Here is a 21,190-nt window from a genome sequence, read left to right as displayed (position 1 = left end):
TTATCATTTAGCATGCCAGCCTCATTGACGACGTATCAAGCCAGTGATAAAATAGTAGAGCAGGGGGGTGACAGTGAGAGAGAAATATGAACATATCAACACTTAAAGGCACAGGCACACACAAAACAGCAGTAAATATCTAAAACACGCACACACGAAACAGTGAACTTCTACAGCATCATACCCAGAGGTGCAATTGGAGTGATGCACACACACATTTCAATCCAGCTGAGTGACATCTCTCTCTCTGAATTAGTCACGATGAATGATGTGTAACCAGCCATGACTCGTTCTGGCTGGGGAGATAGCTAATTCACTTTGTTTAATTAGTCAAAAGTAGTAGAGCATGCTCTCTCTCCCCAAACATACTCTCCGATTGCACAACATCCACCCATCTCCGTGCCCGTTCTCTCTGTAGAAGAGACACACCACACCGGTGTAACATTTCATGGGGCAAGTCTTTGAATCTTATCTTCCAGAGTGAAGGTCCTGTGACTCTTCCTCTCTCTTTTTTCCTCTCACAGACACACACCTGCCACCCTTTGCTTTGTGATACCTTCACAGAGATTTCAACAACCATTTCAGGGATCACAGCTCCAGAGGTGCATCTCATCCTTCGGTGGACTGCGCGGGGAGGAGGTCTGCTGATACTCGGCTGAAAGTTTCTGCGAGCAGAAGGCAAGCTGTGTTCTCGGCTAATTGATTCAGCACTATCAAAACTTTGAGGTATAGTGATGAATATTTTTCCTTTCATGTCTTTTTTGTATTTTATTTTTTTTTAAGTTTGGCTGCTGTTGGTAGTGCTTTAGATATTTTACAGTGTGATTTAAATGAGTTACTGATCATTTTGAGAATGATTTATTATTTATTTGTCTATAGAACTTTTATGTGAACAACTACCATGCTGTGTCATTGCGCATAGTATAAGGGCAACTATATTGTTGCATAATATAAGATACTACAGTAGCCTGTACCGTATATACTTTACTATACTATACTATACTGGTAGTGCAGTACTATATAGGCCCATACTAATATTATATAGCCTATTATTCTATAGTTTTTAGAACAGTATAGTATATTAAGGGTAACTATATTGTTGCATAATATTTACCCTTACTATACCATACTGTTCTATACACTAATACAATATTCAACCATATATACTATACTATACTGGAACTACTAGGCCTATATAGGCCCATACAATTATATATAGCCTATTATAGTGTATTGTATAGTTTAACACAGTAGAGAATAGTATAGTATAGTAAGGTAAACTATATTGTCGCATAATATAGGCTATTACTATATTCTACCATATACTATACTATACTATACTATACTATACTATACTATACTATACTATACTATACTATACTATACTGGAAGTACTAGGCATATAGGCCCATACAATAGCCTATTATACTATAATAGTATAAAATAACAGTATAGAATAGTATAATATGATAGGCTATAGTATAGTATACCCTATAGTAGGCTAAAGGCTGCTGTAACACTACAATATACTATACTGTACTGTACTATACTATACTATACTATACTATACTATACAGTACTATACTGTGCTACACTATACTATACTATGGTATACTTGCTATAGTATACTGTACTATACTATGCTACACTATTCTGTACTATACTATACTATGCTATGCTATACTATACTATACTATACTATACTATACTATACTATACTATACTATACTGTACCGTACGATACTATACTATACTGTACTATAGTATGCTATACTATGCTATACTATACTGTACCGTACAATACTATGCTATACTATACTGTACTATAGTATGCTATACTATGCTATACTATGCTATACTATACTATACTATACTATACTATACTATACTATACTATCTTATACTATCTTATACTATACTACACTATGCAATGCTATACTATACTGTACTGTACTATACTATACTATGTTATACTTGTACTAATATATTTGTAGTACTGTAGTACCTAAAGTAACATTGTACTATGGTATAGTATAGAATAGCGAGTAATATACTATAGGCTACTAATATCTACTGTACTATATACCATACTATAGACTACTGTACCATACTGTAATTTAAATGGGATATAGAGCACTTTCTTGGCTGTATGGAGTAAAAACTTAATTATCTGTATATAAATCATTAACCACTGATAATTTTGTGACAATGAAACATCAACGTTGAAAAAGTTAACATCAGTCATCCACTTCCTCCTCCTCTCTTCTTGTTCCTGCTCCACTTTGTTACCATGGAGAGCTCCACCAGTACCCTAAAGACAATAATAAGTGCGTGCACAGCATGCGGCAAGAAAATAATAAATAGATTTATGCGCAATTGTCACATTTAATACATTTACGGAGCGCGCTAGTGAATTCATTATTACACCATATGCTAATGCAGCTGGGTCCGGCGTATTTATGAGTCTGTGTGGGTGTGTGTGTGTGAGCCGCTCTCTCTCTTTCTCTCCTCCTCTTTCTCTCTCTGTCTCTCTCTTCCTGGTGCGCATACGGCTTTGAAGTGTAACCAACAACTGCTATCCCGGAGTCAGTGCTGGAGCTGATCTGTGATAGAGGATGTACTCCAGGAGCTCCGAGCCGTGCATTGTTCTCTCTCTCTGGAGCTTGATCCAACAGTGTCCCGGTGCTCTGGATGGGAGGTCGCTCTGAACTTGCGCTAAGGCCATTTCTCTATACACCGGAAAGCGAAAAACAAGGAGGGATCAGAAGCAAAACTACTTAGACAGTAAACACGATATACTATCGATGTTAAATAGACGATTAGTGTAAGAAAAAGGACGCATACAGACCGAAGAGAACCGGTTTCCTCAACTGGAGATCAATGGAAGCGAGGATAATACCACATGGATACAGCCGATGTCTGCTGGAGCGGGCTGTTGTTGTTGTATGATGGCAGGTCGGACATGCACGTTGTGCCGACTGAAACAGGTTGGTTTTTCGCCTCGATTAAAACTTCAGCACAATCAAAACGTGGGACGATTAGCGCGCATTTATAGGTGCTGATGATGAACTGAATCACTGTCACTGACAGCAGCGGCGCGCCTGCTGGAGATGACAGCAGGTTTATTATTATTATTTTTAATATGGGAAGCTGCGCTCTATTATTCACAGAATTTTTTTTTTACTGGATTTAGAGGGTTATCCTAATCGCTGCATCTGGGTGAAGGTCATCCTCTATTACTGATCCGGATATCCTTCAGATCTGTGTGTACGTGTGTGCCAAAATTTTTGTTTTCTTGTTAGACAGAGAGGTGTAAATGATTGAAACATCGTTCTGTCACACTCTCTACACGCTCACCAGGTATCCAGATATACTTGATTTGTATTTATGTGTGCTATTATTTAATTACTGTCTAGAAATTATGGATGCATGCATCCTTTTCTACCCTGATTTGGTTTGGCATTGCAAAAGTTACTTTAAAATGAATGTAATACTCTCTAGACGCTCACCAGGTATCCAGATATACTTGATGTATTTATGTGTGCTATTATTTAATTAATGTCTAAAACATTATGGATGCAGGCATCCTTTTCTACCCTGATTTGGTTTGGCATTGCAAAAGTTACTTTAAAATGAATGTAATACTCTCTAGACGCTCACCAGGTATCCAGATATACTTGATGTATTTATGTGTGCTATTATTTAATTAATGTCTAAAACATTATGGATGCAGGCATCCTTTTCTACCCTGATTTGGTTTGTCATTGCAAAAGTTACTTTAAAATGAATGTAATACTCTCTAGACGCTCACCGGGTATCCAGATATACTTCTCGCTGTATTATTTGCATGCCATTATTCAATTGCTGTCTAGAAATTATGGACGCATGGAGCCTATTCTACCCTGATTTGGTTTGTCATTGCAAAAGTTACTTTAAAATATATGTAATACTCTAAAGGGACATAACAGGAGGTCCCCATTAACTCACAGCTGACCACCACAGACATACTATCAAGATAATACGAGTGATTTTCATCAGGGTATCTCATACACTGTTTGATTTTTAATCGTCTGTGTCTCTGTATTAGTGTGAAACCACAGATGGATGCCCTGTGTAATGGAGCCAAGAAACCTGAGGGCAGTGATCCCGTTGTAGACACCCGGCCGCCTCCTGCCAAGCTGGCTCGACTGGAACAAAACGGAGCGGGACCCTCGGCCCAGGAGAGGAGCAGTCCTGTGGCCAAAAACCCCTGCCTGGCCCAGAAACCCGCCGCAGTGAGGCCACAGAGCAAGAGCTGGCACAGCAAAGGTACATGGGTTGAAACATGATATTTTCAGTTCAGTGATTAGGACTCCTAGGTGTCATCCGATATGTCTAATAACTGTCCATCAATTCAGGGAGCCTGCTGCCGGTGTTCTGCGTGGTGGAGCACAGGGAAAGCCCTCAGGAGGGAGAGAGGAGAGAAGAACACGCCGAGTTTGTGTTGGTCAAGAGAGATCTGCTGTTCAACCAGCTGATAGAGATGGCCCTGCTGACACTGGGCTACTCACACAGCTCTGCCGCACAGGCCAAAGGTACATTCAGTAACATAAACTTGGACACTTGAGAGTCAATGTCACGATCCATCGTTTCTCATGTTTTTCACATTTGTGTTCAGGTCTGATCCAGGTGGGCAGGTGGAACCCGGTGCCTCTGTCCTGCGTTACAGATGCTCCTGATGCCACAGTGGCTGATATGCTGCAGGATGTTCACCATGTTATCACCCTTAAAATACAGCTGCGCAGGTAGGAGGCTGACATCACATCTATAAATATGTCTGTCTGCAGTTACAGTCAGGTTATATTCCTCAGCCTGTCTGTACGGACTCTAAATTATCTGTAGTTGTGAATGTGGGTCTGCTTTTCACCCAGTGCATGCTGGAAAGCCTCCAGCCACTCACCATCTCTAGTTTGTATTAAGAAAATAAAATAACCAAAGGGTATTGACCAAATCAGACCCTCCAGGGAATGATTAAACTCAATTTTTTTTTTATCCTATCTCGATGCCATTAGATTAGCTTTAATGAGTGATTTTAGTTGCTTGTTGCAGTGAATATTGATGAGCATTTTAATGGTGCATGACATTAATATTTATTTCCTCATGTAACATTTCTAAATAATCATTGTCCCAATTTTTTGACAGTTGCCCTTTAGTTGTGCCACATATTGAGTCAGATCCGCCATGAGAGTTTGGACAATGCAGCGTATTTATTTTCACAAGATACAATAGATCATTTAATATAGGCCCTTTTCACAGGAGGAAAAAAAAGAAAAATCACAGGTGTTACAATAACTTTAATGATGGAAGCAGCTAAATGGAATTCAGACATCATTAATTTTATGATTTACACCCGTTACTGTGCTTTTTCTACTGTGACATGTCAACATGTCTTCCATAAAAAAGGCTTATTGGCTCAAAGAAAGAAGGACCCGACACCATGTATGTTTTCCCGGTTCTCACATGAGTTTATCCGTTTCATTTATTAAGTGTTTTAGTTTTCCGCCCACAGCCCAGACTTTCATTCATATGCTTGAATGTGTGTTTTAGACTGGAAACTTGTTTAGGGTCTTACATCACCCAGTGCATGCTGGGAGAGGCTCTATAGAAGCAAGTTGAGAAGTTTTGGGGAGATATTGTTTTTAAAGGGGCACACCAACTGATTTTACACATGAGGTTCAGTTTACTCGTCACACGAAGTACCACTCAGTTGTCTATCTTCTGTGGCTCTAAAGGGAGCTTTCTTGAGTCTGAGAAAATAACCCCAATGATGTCATCAGAAAGATGTCATAAAGTTCTTGGACTTATAGGATCAGCTGTTTTTGGAGCTTGAACCATAGTGGGTACTTAAAGTGAGGTTGCAGGTTTCGAATCATGGGGAGGGTCTGACCCTCCTAATTAACAGGTCAGGGGGGTCGAAACATTTACAGTATATATCCTTCTTACCTGTAATCCTAATTAAATATTACATTATATTTCCCATATTCATGCCTGGAAGAATCTCGTAATATGATTTCAGACACCCCTAAAGAGGACCATACCATTTCTTAACCTTGACATTAGTTAAACGTGTCCTCTGCCTGCCTCACTCCCATCATTGCATTGGCTCACGTCCTTATTAAAGTCTAAGCTTGCGTGCGTCGCACAAGCCAATGAAGACGCTGTATCTTAATGTAAACTAGCTATCTAGCTAGTTTAATACACCCCGCTTTCTTATCTTCAGAGTTTCTGAATTAGATTGTGTCAAGTGTCTAAGGATGAACGCTAATGTTAGATAGTTTCTAACTTTTACCTTTAGTTACAGTTTAGCTAACTAACGTTTTGGTTTTGATTTATCACCATCTACATCATCACCTGCAGACTACGTTAAACAAGCAATATACTATAAGGACTGTAAGACTGTGCTGGGAAAAAGTTGTCACTTTTGAGTTTCCCAACTTTATGGAAGTGCCATATTAAGTCAGTGGATTATCCCTTTAAACTGGAATATGTCAAACGTATGCAATTCAAGTGTTTTTAATTTGCTTTTTGTCTAGCTGTCCCAAATTGGAGGACTTGCCACCCGAGCAGTGGACTCACTCCACAGTGAGAAACGCTCTGAAGGAGCTCCTCAAGGACATGAACCAGAGCTCCCTGGCCAAGGAGTGCCCCCTCTCCCAGGTACAACAACACGCACACACACACAAACACACACACCCACACACACACCACACACTTAGAGCCCACACATTCTCATCCCAACTTGTCACATACTGACGCATTGTCAGACCCCTCGGCGTCACTTTTCGATCGTAGCAAACACATGCTTAATGCTGTGAATTAAACATTGAAAATGTGACTTGACGTTGTGAACACAGGACACAGACGAACAGCTGATAGTGTTAAAGTGAATCGTAACGCACAGGACACAAACAGCGGTCTCCTGGATGAAAGCCTTGTGTTTGTTGGAGCTATCCACCTCCCGTTCCGCCTGCTCTGTCTGTCTCTTTCGCACTTTAAACTATGTCACCACAGCACTTTCTCTGAACGTTTACTGTTGCTGCGGATGGGTTTACGTTGTAGTTAATGGAAAGCCTGGTGCATCTCATTCCGCTGCTAAAAAGTGCCTTATGCGGCGGTATTGAACGCCAACGGCCGTGTTAAAGTGTCTTTATTTGACACCCTGGGAATGAGAACAGGCTGGAGCATACATACAGTACAAGAAGAGAGAAGAAGAGAAATTGGACTGAAGTTCAAAGTGTGCCCTTCCATACTCTGCAGATGTGTGTACTGTGTACTGCATGCGTGTGTTTCTGCCTCCTTTGACGCATGCGGCAGAGTAAGCGTGTGGTGGTCCAATAGTTAGACAGGAAGTCCAGATGCAGAGGTAGATAAGGTGTGGGGGCAGAGCGCGAGAGAGAAACAGATAACGAGAGATGGCTATCTCTTAAAAAGCCTCCCTGCTGCCTGGGCTGCTGCCTATCTTGATTATTTCGACTGCCAGCCTGTCTGCCTCTGTCTGTCAGCCTCACCCACCGTCTTACTCTCCCTTACTCCATCCGTCCATCACTCTCCCTCTGTGGTATTTACCTTTTTTACCTTCACTCTTGACTGATTCAGCAACAACATCCAAATCTGGTTTTGATCGTTTAATCAAGCAAACACAGACACAACTGCAGAAATAATTTTACATTAATCATGCAGTATTTGGGGAAGGCCTTTTTATGAATATTCATAATTATCAACTTAGTCTATCTGTTATTTCGCCTGAGGGTGCGTAGGACATCCATAAATTGCTCACTATCTCTCTCTTCTTCCCTTCTCTGCAGATCTGATACTAGCCAATCCTCCCTCCCCCGTCTTTCCTATCACTCCTTTTACCCCCTCTTTTGTTTGCAAGACGCAGATTAAAATAAATATGAGAAGATGAAAGGTGTAATCAGATGTAAAGATTGCACAGGATAGTCTTCGGGGAAAAACTGTGTGTGAGAGAGAGACAGACAGACAGACAGACAGACAGACAGACAGAGAGGAATAGTCTCTGATGACCTGTAGTGTTTTGTTTTATTGCACACACACACACACATGCATGCACGCACATGCACACAGAGCTCCCACACTGACACACTCATCTGTCTTTATTATCCTATTTACCTGGGGGTCTTTTTAATAACACAGATCTGAGTTCATTAATATCAGATGTGTGAACAGCTGAGACGCCCAGGCCGCCCATAGCAGGAGCTCAGAAAATGTAATGAATTTCTATTGTCTTTTCCCCTCTGTTTCAGAGTATGATATCATCTATTGTGAATAGCACTTACTATGCAAATGTCTCAGCTGCCAAGTGTCACGAGTTTGGTCGATGGTACAAGCACTTCAAGAAGACCAAATGCTTCAAGGGTGAGAGCTTTCAATCATGTCTGCAAACATTAAGTGTGCCTGATAAGTCTTACAGCATGTCCCAAAGCCATACTACATACTAATTCTATACAGTATATACTAACAGGGTAGTATACTGTTTTAGCAGTTAGACGAAACATTATGTATAGGGGTGCACAATGAAATTTTATCAAAATCTCAAAAAGGCCTAATGCAATTTTCAAATCGCAGGAAGCTCAATATTTGTTAAAGGTGAATTATATGTCAAACTACCATTTTAAATTAGATATTGTCTTTTATCTTTTTTAATCTTTTTTAATCTTATTTTCTTTTTCTTTTTCTTTTTTCTTTAATTTAACTCTGTTTTTTGTTCTTTATCCTTTTTGCATCGGCAATGGGTGGAAGGGGGCTTTGGGGGAAAAATACCAAAATATGGAGGGACAATCATTTACATGTGGGCTCAATTTGTATATTTCTGTACACCTGTTGTTACTCCCAATAAATTATTACGGGGGAAAAAAATTAAATATTGTGGTGCTGCAGAGATGTCCTGACCTACACATCAACATATTGATTCCCTCTAATATCACAAATCATAGCGCAATCAATACGTCAGATATCAAGATGTTTCCAATTTATTTAAAAAATGTACAGCTGTGAACAGACTCTCCGTTTAATTTGTGCATTGCATTGTGGGAGAATAGTCCGTCGGCAGCACACTGTATTTGGTGCGCATGCTGTCTTTTTTGAATATTCTTCTTTTTGACTCTTTTCCATTGTGAACACACCACATACTCAAAACCTCATTAGAATTAGTATCTAGTGCGTATTTGGGACACACTGTTAGTATTTGATGTGTTAATAATTGAACATCTGTCTTTGTTTTCCTTCTCCTGCACCAGAGATCGACAGCTTCTCTGACCAGTCCGCACATATCACCCTCACCCAGCAGCCAATCACAAGTAGCCCAGCTGATCAGAGCTCCACCCTTTTTTTCTCTCATGGAGAAGTAGCCAACATATGTGGCCATCCCCCCCTCGGCCTGCGCCCCCCCGGGTTGGTAGCCCAGCCTCTCAGCTCCCAAATGGTCAACCAGCAGCTGGTGATGGCCCAGTTTCTCAACCAGCAGTATGCTGTCAGCCGCATGCTAGCTGGCCAGGGTCTATCACCGGCCCCGCAGCAGTATCTCAACCACCCGCCTGTAGGGATGGCTCCCCCCGCCATGGTCTTCTCCAAAGCCCCCGATTCCCAACCCCCGCAGCAGACACAGTGTGGCCCAGTGGGAGGCCCCGTAGCAGGGCCACAAACCCAGACACTGGCTGGGTCTTCTGTGGGGCCAAACGACGTGGCGAATGACATCTACCACTGTGTGAGGGAGGAACTGAAGAGAGCAGGCATCTCCCAAGCCATCTTTGCCCGGGTGGCCTTTAACAGGACCCAGGTATGAACGGAGGGGACTTTGATCTGCATGAAAGGTGTTGAAATTCATAAGAGGTTGCTGGTGATTATCTTTTGGAAGTGTTTTCTGGTGTTGCGGTTGTAGGTAAGTGTGTTTGATGGTTGGCACATTGGCATGGCCTTTGCCGCAGTGCCCCCTCCCCCCATGCATGTGTGTGTATGTATGTATGTATGTGTGTGTGCGTGTGTGTGTGTGTTTGTGCCAGCCCTCTGCAGCACAAAGCTGGTGCCAGCACTGAAGCAGCTGCTGGGCCAACTAATCACAACCCCTTGGAGAGAAGCTGTCTCCCTCTCTACCTCTTCTTCTGCCTTACTGTCCCTCCATCTTGCCACCTTTCACTCCAGCAGCCCCTCCATCTATTTAATCTCTACCTCTGATTGTCAATCCATCTTTTTTTTTTTTAATCGTTCCCTTTTTCCTTCCACTGGGCTCCCTCGTTTTGTATCTATATCTTCCTCTGTCATCGCCTCTAACACTAAAATACCACGTTATCTGTGTCTATCATCTTACATTCACCACCCTACCCGCGCTCAGAGGACAGGCTAAGCCCATTGTTATTATTATTATTATTACCGTCATTATAATTTTCATCACAATAAGCAGAGCTGGTTATTATCCACCCCCATGTTTCCCCATTGCCAAGTCCAAGGTGCTTCGGCGCCAGCCATACAAGTTGGGCATGACGCCAAGATGCCATATAGAAGTGAGGAGAGCATTTGTCATTCGGCGATTCACGCAAAGCCGCCATTTATTTGGAAGGAGGGGGTTTGCAGGGTGGATCCAAAGATGATCCATGATTTGAATAAGAAGGCTGTTTCCTCCCTTACTGCCAGCGTGAAATCTGATTTATTTTCAGGAAGGAAGCCCTACTATCTGCATGTGGTGTTTGAAGGCTTTCCTGCCTTCTTAGATACACACAGAATAATGCTAGCTCTACAGGCGAGTAGCGTGCTTAGCACTGACTGGAGAACTGGCTCTGGATCATCTGTGAAACACTAAACCGCAGGAACTTGATAAGGTGCCTCTTTGAATGAGATCCAGAGTTGGATATGAGGAGCTTTCGCAAAATTCCTTCAGGCATATGAGAAACTTCATCCATCCATCCATCCATCTGCAACCGCTTATCCCGTTAGGGGTCGCGGGGGGGCTGGAGCCGATCCCAGCCGACATTGGGCGAAGGCAGGGTACACCCTGGACAGGTCGCCAGTCCATCGCAGGGCTGACACATAGAGACAGACAACCATTCACGCTCACATTCACACCTACGGGCAATTTAGAGTCCACAATTAACCTAACCTAACCTGCATGTCTTTGGACTGTGGGAGGAAACCGGAGTACCCGGAGAAAACCCACGCTAACACATGCAAACTCCACACAGAAGGGTTCCAAGCCGGATTCAAACCTGCAACCCTCTAGCTGTGAGGCGCCAGTGCTAACCACTGCACCACCGTGCAGCCCATGAGAAACTTTATATCTGTAAAAATGATGGGAAAATCCATATTTCCCAGGAAGTCGGAATATTTCTTTCAAGATTTTTATTTGAATGCACAGCAAAGGAATAAACTATAGCCTTAAGATCATTTTGATGGTAACTTTAGCAACACAAGCAATCTTTCTCTTTGAATAGCAGTCTAAAGCCAATATACACCAACATGTCTGAATGATGCATGTATCATTGTGTATTGTTTGCTTATACTAATCAATGAGTATCGACTTGTGTGTTACCAGGGCCTGCTGTCAGAGATCCTGCGGAAGGAGGAGGACCCTAAACACGCCTCCCAGTCTTTGCTGGTCAATCTGCGGGCCATGTACGGATTCCTGCAGCTGCCCGAGGTTGAGAGGGAGCGCATCTACCTGGAGGAGAAAGACCGAAGCCTGACTGGATTCATCCCAAGCTGCAATAACACGCCACCGAGATCCACACAGGTCAGCCAGCAGAGAGACGAAATCAAAAATCAGTGTCACAAAGCTGCTGTGAAATGCTTTGACTGATGTGTTTCTCCCATGAAAGAGCACTGAATCATTGTAGATGGAGGAGTACTGTTAGCTGAATAAAACACATAGACTGCTGTGAAAGACAATTGTACGGAGAGAGAATACTGATGGAACTTAGTTAATTTAACAAAGATAAGTAAAAGACATAATCAGCAAAACAGTCTTGACAACTAAGGATAGATTGCCAAGAAATTTGGTATCGACATTTATGCTCCCTTTAAGTATGATTTGTAATACAATTGGTGATCCCTTAGCTGTTAATGCAATCATCATGTCAAAACTGTGCTTTGGTTTTTGATCAAATACCTCCAAAACTTACCCATCACCCTCAGCTGTACTTTGTCTTTAATGTTAATTATCCAATGTTGTTGATGTTGTTGTGATGATGTATTTTTTGTTAAAAATTTCCAATGCATATCTTTAAAACCAACTTTAAAAAACAGCATTTTTATACAGTATTAGTAAATCAAAAGATTGGAGAGTAGGAAAGGACTTCCCACTATTCCACCGGTTCCCAACCTGAGGGTCCCGACCCCCACTAGGGGTCGCCAAAGCTTAACGGGGGGTCGCGAGGCCTTCTTAATTTTAAGGGTTGTAAGACAACTTTAAAAAATTAAGAAAGAAAAAAAAGTATACAGTTGGCCTATATCTCAGCGTTTCATTCATTTCTATAAAGAAAACTAAATTAAAAAGTTATTTTAAAGGTTGGATTATTATTCAAGATATAAACAGGATAAGGGCACGGTGAAGACCTGAACACAAGCTACATTCACAGAGTCTTCCCTCTCTACTAAACACACAATACAGTCCTGTATTAGAAAAGTACGCAGATAAAAACAACCAAAGAGCTAAATAGAACAACAGTTAAAGCGTCAGGGAGAAGAAAACACTGAATTCATCAAAAAATAAGAATATTAAGTATGTCTGATTGTTAAAATAGAAATAAAATACATACTACAGACAGAGAATTGTATTAAAAGTTCCTAAAGATAACAGGAAAACACATCTCTGATGCAAATGATCTGCTCAAAATTCATCCAAATCGTTCATTTTACACAAACCTCCTGCAATTATTGCGTTCACTATTTGGGTGAAATGTACAGTTTATCAGTTGTTCTGTGCTGTTATTGTAATGCATTGAATATAATATGAAATATCCATAAAATGTGTTACTTAGTCGGGGATCGTTAGCTTACTCCCTTAAGGAAAAAGGTTGGGAACCACTTCTCTAACCGACTCTTGAACAGAAAAATTATATTGATTTTTCTCTTTACTTCTACCCTTCATCTTTCCAATACTGCAGTGCAGGAAAGATGATATGATCTGCAGTAGACTGACCCACCAGCTTCCTCTCTAGCGATGTCTTTAATGAGTCCTCCCTCAAAGCTTCTTTTTTTCATCTCTAATGTTTTTTCCCCCCATTTTCTGGTATTTCCAATCTGGTGTGGGCAGCTCCCTGTGCACTATACACACTGCTGACTCCCTCTGTTGGCCTGGAGAGGGTGCAGACTGCCACATGTTTCCTCTAATATACATGAAGTTGCCAGCTGCTTCTCCTGCCAGGAAGGAGCTTCACTTCGAGGGAATATCATGTGCACTGATTCATGCTGTCCCCCCCCAGATCACCCCCTGACTCCCCTCACCTCATTGGCTTCCCATTTTCCGAGTACTTTAAAGTGTGTTTGACGGAGCGCCTGGCCAAACCAGAATTCCGTTACTTAGATACTTAATGTGGCTCGCATTTAAACCCAATTTTTCTTTTCTTTCTGTCCTCTTATATGTCTCTTTTTAGGCGAGACTGTCCCCAGTTGCAGGAGACAGAGGGTGCAGGACAGACAGTTGTGTTCTCAATGTCAGCTCTTCAATCTACGAGGACATTCAGCACGAGATGAAGAGAGCCAAGGTGTCCCAGGCTCTGTTTGCAAAGGTGGCTGCCTCCAAGAGTCAGGTACTTACTTGAATCTGATGAGTCCAATATTAAGCACACACACACATATTACACCCAATTGTTTCTATTTCTTGATTGTTCAAATTTAGCTTCCACGATGAATCCATCTCCTCAGTTAAAGCAGGATAACTAGCGTGCATGGAGGAAACCCAGATAATCAACTCAGCAGCTGTACTCTGCAGAGGACTATCATCGGTGCATCAGACTGCTATTGTGTCCTAAATTATCGCTTTAATTGTCGCCCTACAAAAACACATGCACACACACGTACACACTACTTATTTCTGCACATAGACACACTGCATGAGCACATGCATGTGTGTGTAATACCACAAACACACACACAGGCATGATTCGAGTGTTTATTGTTCTCATTTTTATGGCAGCCCCATAAGCTTGTTATTGCCTTTTGTTTTGAGGATAATTTCCCTTCATGCAATGGGGGGATTTCAGCTGTTTCATTTTTTCTTCCTCTCGTGTATATCTCCAATTTCACTTTCCTTTATTTCTTTCATTCGTTCATTCTTTCTTCCTTTTTTTCTCCCTTCTCTCTACTTATCATAAAAATATTTGGAGGTCATTCAGCGGCCATGCCAGTACAGACAGGTGGTCCAAAACCCCTGAGGTTTTTTTTCTATCTCTTCGCTGGCCTCTCTTTTAACTTTACTTTCTCTATGTCCTCTTTGCCTCTCTCTTTCTCTCTTTCTCTCTCTCTCTCACGCTCCCTCTCTCTCTGTATTACCGGCTGTTTGGCAGGCAGAACCATGCTGGATCTCTCTGTTCTATCTGCACTGTGCATCTGGATGGCATTGTGTGCTAGACTTGGGCTACCGCCAGGTGTGTGTGCGTGTGTGTGTGTGCGTGTGTGTGTGTGTGTGTGCGCGCGTGTGTGTGTGTGTGTATTTGTGTGAATCTGTGTGTGCGTATCAGCCTGCTTGCGACCGTAATCACGCTCCAGTTCATGAATCTGAAACTAGCTTGGCTTTACGTTCCTCAGTCTGCCACTCACAAGTTTCTTCCCTTGTGATGCAGAAAACAATTCTAGCTAATAAGAAAATCTCTCCGTCATTTTTTTTAATTTATGCCTCCGCGCCAGCAACAGCCGTGGCCAGATGCAGTATGTTTTTGGGTTGTCCGTCCGTCCGTACCATTCTTGTGAACGCGAGATTTCAGGAATAATATTTGAGGGAATTTCTTCAATTTTGGCAAAAACGTCCACTTGGACTCAAGGATGAACTGATTACATATTGGTGGTCAAAGGTCATGGTCACTGTGACCTCACAAAACACGTTTTTGGCCATAACTCAAGAATTCATACGCTAATTACGACAATTTCGCACAAATGTCTAGTAGGATAAAATGATGAAGTGAGGACATTTTGGACAGACATGGATGTTAACTGCAAGTTGACTGGTTGGCGGAGACATACAACTGTGAGGTGGTTATTCTAGTTTGGCTTTGCTTTACAACATGGACACATTTTGAATCAATTAATGTGAATGCAAAGTTTATAGAGCAAGGGAAGGCTGAATTGAGACCTCCGATTTGCAGTTATTACCACTTAGGTATATATTCCTAAACTCTAATTACTCACAAAATGAATAGGATAGTGGGGGTGACATGAATCAAAACTCATATAAATTGACATGATGTTGCCATGGCAATTTTGATGTCCCATCACTGTGTTAGCCTTAAGCTGCTTTCACATGATAACAGATTTGCTCTTCACTCACCGTGAGGTAGGGCACAGAGCCTTGCAGAGGCAGCAGGTATAATTTGTCCCCAAAAAGAGCGCAAGGAACGCCATTCACTGTTTCTAGGCAACAACAACAGTTGCAGCCGTTCTCATTGGTTGCACTTTGAAAGGTCAGCGGCAACTGATGTCAAAGTTGAAATAATTTCAACTTTTGGCACATCGCTCAGTGGCAATTTCGAGCAGTGCGCCACGCCAAGGGTAGCCAACGCATTCTCATCCCAACTCGTCATATACTGAGGCTTTTTCAGACCCCTGTAAACACGTGCTTAATGTTGTCAAGTAAACAAAACCACTTGCTTAGGTTCAAGTGATAAACTTTAGTTAGGTTTAAGAAAAAAATACATGGTTGGGCTTAAAATGACTACATTTGTACAGTGAAAATGACACTAAACTGTAACAAACGAACAGCTGACTGTAAGGTGACACACAGGACACGAACAGTGGCCACCTGGATCAAAGCCTTGTGTTTGTTTTCAAATTACTAGATTTTGGAGAACTGCATAAATATGCTTAATGAGTAATAAACTGGCTTTGTTGAAGTAATTGTCCCCCAATATTAGGACCCCTAATATTTTCCTTTATTTCCTACTTGCTTAGTGCCCGAAAAACGTATAAATGCCTTTTGTTTGTGCATGCAGTGCTTAAAGGTATGTTGCTTGAGGTTAGCTTAGCTTAGCTTAAGAAGTAGATGTAGTAGTCTTTACAATCAAGTAGCAGCTCAGTTTGAAGGCAGGTAGTCTGCACCTATAAACTTCTCTAGAGATAGATACCTTGTCTATCTATGGAGACCTGATACGTCGTTGTATCTGCTTATAACTACATTATAGTGTGTTATAAACCATTCGTTAAATGTTTATATACTGCTTGTAAATGGTAGGTCAGGGGACTCGCAGTAAAGTGTTACCGTCCCTGCTGTATAGGGCTGGCTGTGTGAGCTGCTGCGTTGGAGGGAGGATCCCAACCCAGAGAACCGGACCCTGTGGGAGAATCTGTGCATGATCCGCCGGTTCCTCAGCTTGTGCCAGACTGAACGAGACGCCATCTATGAACAGGAGAGCAGCAACATGACGGCACAGCAGCACAGCGCTGACAGGCTTACACTGCTCAGCAACGACAATACACTGGTGAGACTGCAAAAACAAGATAAACATAACATCATTACACACAGACTGCTGTTCCAAACACACTCTGTCTCTGTTAGATGTTGCAGCTACAGAAACAGCAGTTTGGAATAAATTGTAAAAAAACAAAAAACAAGAAGTAAAGGCAGATAAATAACTTTCCAGTCATCATTTTTTAGAGGGGACGCTGTCCTTCTCAAGAGGGTTTGAGGTGACTTGACTTTCTTTTTTGTAAAGCATTTAAAAATCTATTTAAGAGAAGTGATCCATAAAAAGTTTAATATCAATTTTACCCGAAATTTGAAAGAGAATACATCACATTGAGAGTCAATAGATCTCTAGGGCGTGCAATACAAAAGCTGCACGGTAATGACAGCTAAATGCCAAAAATGTCCTTCCATAGCTTGCGCATGGATGAATGGCTTGATTATAGCACAGGCTCATAGTTAATGTCAAAAAATGGTTGTGCATCCCTCTGTTTGTGAAAGTGCAATATGTTACATGGAATACCATTGCATTAATAGCAAGACAGGAAGACTTCATGTACTATATCAGACCCTGGTCAGTTCTGTGGACATGAATGGTTACATTGCAGAACACCTCACATGCGAAATTGCTATATAGCTTATATTACTTGTACATTTTTAAAGGGTAACTTTGGTATTTTTCAACCTGGACCCTATTTTCCGATATTTTTGTGTCTGACTAATAGTGACAACAATTTCTTAAACTGGTCCAATATTGAGGGAGAGCACTGCAGACGGTAGCTGCTCACGGGCTGCTATATGGTGCTATTGGGGCAAGCTGGCACCATCATTTACGTCCACTAAAAGTACTTGTTTTTGCCATGACAGGCTCTGATTGTTATTATAAGTGCCTGACATTATGGAAAGAGTCTCGCTCAAGGAGAAGTCTCGTTCTGAAATCTCACGAGGTGATGTGGCGCTGGAAGACAACAGTGGAATAGTAGAATACATCCATGGTGGAAACGGGCAGAGCTTGTTATGTTGGAGTATAGAAAGCGTAGTTTAGTGTTACCTAAAAGATTTTCAGTGTCATGGCTGAATATTTAGATGATTTCGACAATGTGGATCAGGTCTTTGAATTCGATGTTGACCGTATTTATTTGAGACAGAGAATATAGACATTCAGATTTCGCAACGAGACTTCTCCTTGAGCGGGACTTTGACACAATAACAAACAGACCCGATCAAGCGAAAGGTAAGAAAATGGATTTATTTCTCTGTAGGGTCCTTTCCATAAATAAACAATAAATAACAATCTGAGGCTGTCAGGGGCAAAACAAGCAGTTTTAGTGAATCTAACGTTACGTTGAAGCTGCTCACTTGCCCTCGTAGCTTATTTTGCTGCTGTCTGTTACAGCGTTATCCCTCAATACTGGACCAATTTAAAAAAATCATTGTCCCCATTAGACACAACAACATGGGAAAATAGGGTCCAGGTTGAAAAATACAGAAGTAACCCTTTAACCTGGCCTATCACTTCAAATCATATAAATATATCTCTGTGTAGGCTGACTTCCCTTCACACCATCTACCATTAACATTAAACACAATAATATCCACATTAACACAAAATGGAAATTAGTTGGTGTTGAAAAAGACCAAATACAGATTTTTACTCTAATTACTTCTAATTCTCTTTTTGTCTCGTCAGTACCAACGCAACTCTCCGCTGCCACAGCAACACCATCTTCAACCCCATCAACCCCTGCAGCCGGAGGCGGGAACCCACCTGTCTCCACGGCAACCATGTGCTGCATCGCCGGCCGAGTCTGAGGCGGGAGGCAACTGGGGGCACATGAGAGTCCGTCTGCAGGGCCGGGGCAGTGTTAATGATGAGAGAGTGGACAGTAAGGACTGGGTTGAGGGGGGGCAGGGAGAGAGGAGCAGTTTTGGAGGGGACTGGGGTTGTACTGGTAGTTTTAGAGACACAGATATAGAAAGCAAGGAGCAGGTGATGGACGGAAATGTGGGTGAGGAAGGGATTAATGAGATCCCTGGAGACAGCAAAGAGGAGAAGGAGAAGCTCACTATGAAATGGCCCAATGTGAAGGACGAGGAGCGAGGCGGGCCTGAGGTTTGTTCAGAGGCAGATAATGAGGTCAAAGGTGCAGATGAGGTCCAAGGTGAGGGGTTAAGAGTGTCCCACGAAGCACTGGGAATCCTGCAGAGCTTCATTCAGGACGTGGGCCTCAACCCAGACGAGGAGGCCGTCCACACCCTCTCGGCTCAGCTGGGTCTGCCCAAACACACCATCCGAAGATTCTTCAACAGCCAGGACCATCAACACGACAGCCAGAGCCCAAAACCGAGTCGAGACGAGCAGCACGGCTGCACGGACCCAAACCTCTCTCAGACAGACATAACTGTAGAGGAACAGGAGGAGGAAGATGATGGAAGGACTGAAACAGAACAAAAGGAGGTGGTAGAGGAGAAGCAAACAGGGGGGAACGAAGAAATTACTGTTTTCGAAGAATCTGAAGTTGGCACTCAAACCATTATCCCTATGAAGGAGGAGCAGGAGAGCTACATCTAACCCAAACCCACGCAGTGACATATGAGTACTGACTGACAGTGTTTCGGTATTGGAGTGTTGTGTAGGTGGGTGTCCTTAAATGCTGGGGAAAAACTAAAAGCTGACTTATTGTACATGTTTACCCAGACAATACACCTACATTAGAAAGCTTACAAATCTCTCCTACGATTTGAGCATCCCTGCTGCACTCGAGACAGAACATAACTGTGACTATATGTGCAGATAATGTTACAACACATTGTTTCTGTGTAGATATTCTGTATGTATTTGGGTGAATGGGACCCAGTATAAAGAGCCTCAGATTACATATCACTGTTAAACAGGAGTAATTATAGTTGGTTGACTGATCTAAAGTTGGAGAAATGTTCACGCCAGAAATGCCTTGTAGAAAGTGGCACTGCCAGTCTGTTTTTTAAAAATGATCTCCATTGTTTTTGTTTGTTTTTTAATAGTGCTTTGTGTTTTGGATCAGTCATTTAAAAACTGTTTCCTTCAGGAATCTCACTGTTATTGTATCTTACATTGTTGTTGTTTGTCACATTGTATTAATCAAGTTTCCTGATTCTGTTTTAAAAGAAATAATAGTTGGAATTTATAAATGGCATATAGCATTTGGAATAAACCATTTCATAATTTACAGGGCTAGGGCTGACCCGAATGCTTCGACCGTTACCATGGTAATCAAGCTCCAAATCAGTATTCGAATGCTTTGTTTTTTTAATGTAATAATGTATAAATCCCCAAATAGCCCATGAAATAAGGAATAATCCGACATTATTATTCATTATTCAACATTAATTATTATTAGTTATTCTCAGACAGATATTGCTGTTTGTTGTGCGTAGAGGAGCTTGTGTGTACAGTAGTACGGCAGCGGCACTGTAACAGTGGAGATAGAGACAGACAGAATAACATGTCAGCCTGCCCGCCTCAAAGCTTTGAATACCTTAGAATATTTTTTCATCGAAGCTTCGAAGCCCAAAATATGGTATTCAGGACAGCCCTAGACAGGGCCTCTTCTGCAGTTTTACTGCAGTGTGTTATGAATCATTAGGTGAGTTACCAAGCTGATCAATATGAACATCTATAATGTCTCTACTGCAGATGAGTCCATTTTTGTTCCTATTTCTCAACAGTAATCACAACATTTCGTTGAGATTTAATTTGCTCCTGAACACATCACAGTTTACATACAGTGTTTCTATTGATGCATGAATCTATAAATCTGTCTTCTCAAATAGCTATATGCTATTTTGGGAATTGTTATGTTTACACATCTTGTGGTTGTCATATTGTACCGATTTACATACTTGTAGCAGAGGCACGGAGCGTTGCACAATGTTTAATGTTTCTTCATGAAAGACAGATTGTGGACTAGGAATATAAGACTGAAGCCGTGCAGCGTGTACATGAAATGTTCAAATTAAATGATAGCACTTTCAGACTCATTCATAATTGTACTGTATGTTCTTTACTTCTGATCTTACAGTTGGAAATATTTATTTCACAAACTGAGCGAGATTAATAAAAATGTGTTTTTTGGACGATAGCTTTTAATAAAAAAAAAAAAATTCCATTTCATTGTATTAATATTCAAATAGAAAGTGGAAACTTTCCCCATCCATATAATCAGTAACATGAAGTTTCTCACCAGGAAATTCAGGTTTAAAACCTTGTGATAAAATCTGCAGGAGCCCACAGATAGCTGGGAGGCGTCATGCTATTTCTGCTTTCTGACTCATAAAAAGACGGTTGTTGTCCTCCAAAGTAGCAAAATATCAGCCGATGACATTTACACTTAGTTGGGATGTGTTAGCAATGTAAAGAATTGGATTTGGGGACAATCTGAGATTAATCAAGTTGGAAAGTCTCTTTGAAACAAGTAAATAAGAGATGAAGCTCATTTATCACACTGCTATTTTAGGACAAGCAGAGGCCTGCTGTAGAAGACTCATTAA

General features: G+C 41.5%; 1 protein-coding gene across 2 annotated transcripts; it reads left to right on the top strand.

The window, feature by feature from the left end:
- The first annotated feature begins 436 nt into the window (after nt 1-436).
- satb1a (SATB homeobox 1a) lies at nt 437-20,882 on the top strand. 2 transcript variants are annotated; one of them, XM_074613727.1, is made up of 11 exons: nt 437-726; nt 4,088-4,308; nt 4,398-4,574; nt 4,658-4,784; nt 6,573-6,696; nt 8,304-8,415; nt 9,297-9,835; nt 11,582-11,779; nt 13,641-13,796; nt 16,473-16,676; nt 18,351-20,882. In XM_074613727.1, the coding sequence occupies exons 2-11, from the start codon at nt 4,101-4,103 to the stop codon at nt 19,230-19,232; spliced, it is 2,727 nt and encodes a 908-aa protein (XP_074469828.1). In that variant the 5' UTR covers nt 437-726; nt 4,088-4,100; the 3' UTR covers nt 19,233-20,882. The 2 variants fall into 2 exon arrangements, with proteins under 2 accessions (XP_074469828.1, XP_074469827.1); XM_074613726.1 differs by lacking the exon at nt 437-726 and adding an exon at nt 2,443-2,987 and having other exon boundaries at nt 18,351-20,881.
- Nucleotides 20,883-21,190: the final 308 nt, after the last annotated feature.

This window comes from Sebastes fasciatus, chromosome 17 (genome assembly GCF_043250625.1).
Source record: "Sebastes fasciatus isolate fSebFas1 chromosome 17, fSebFas1.pri, whole genome shotgun sequence".
Classification (NCBI taxonomy): Eukaryota; Metazoa; Chordata; class Actinopteri; order Perciformes; family Sebastidae; genus Sebastes; species Sebastes fasciatus.
Note: the sequence above shows the minus strand (reverse complement) of the source record. Positions and strands in the feature narration are given on the sequence as shown.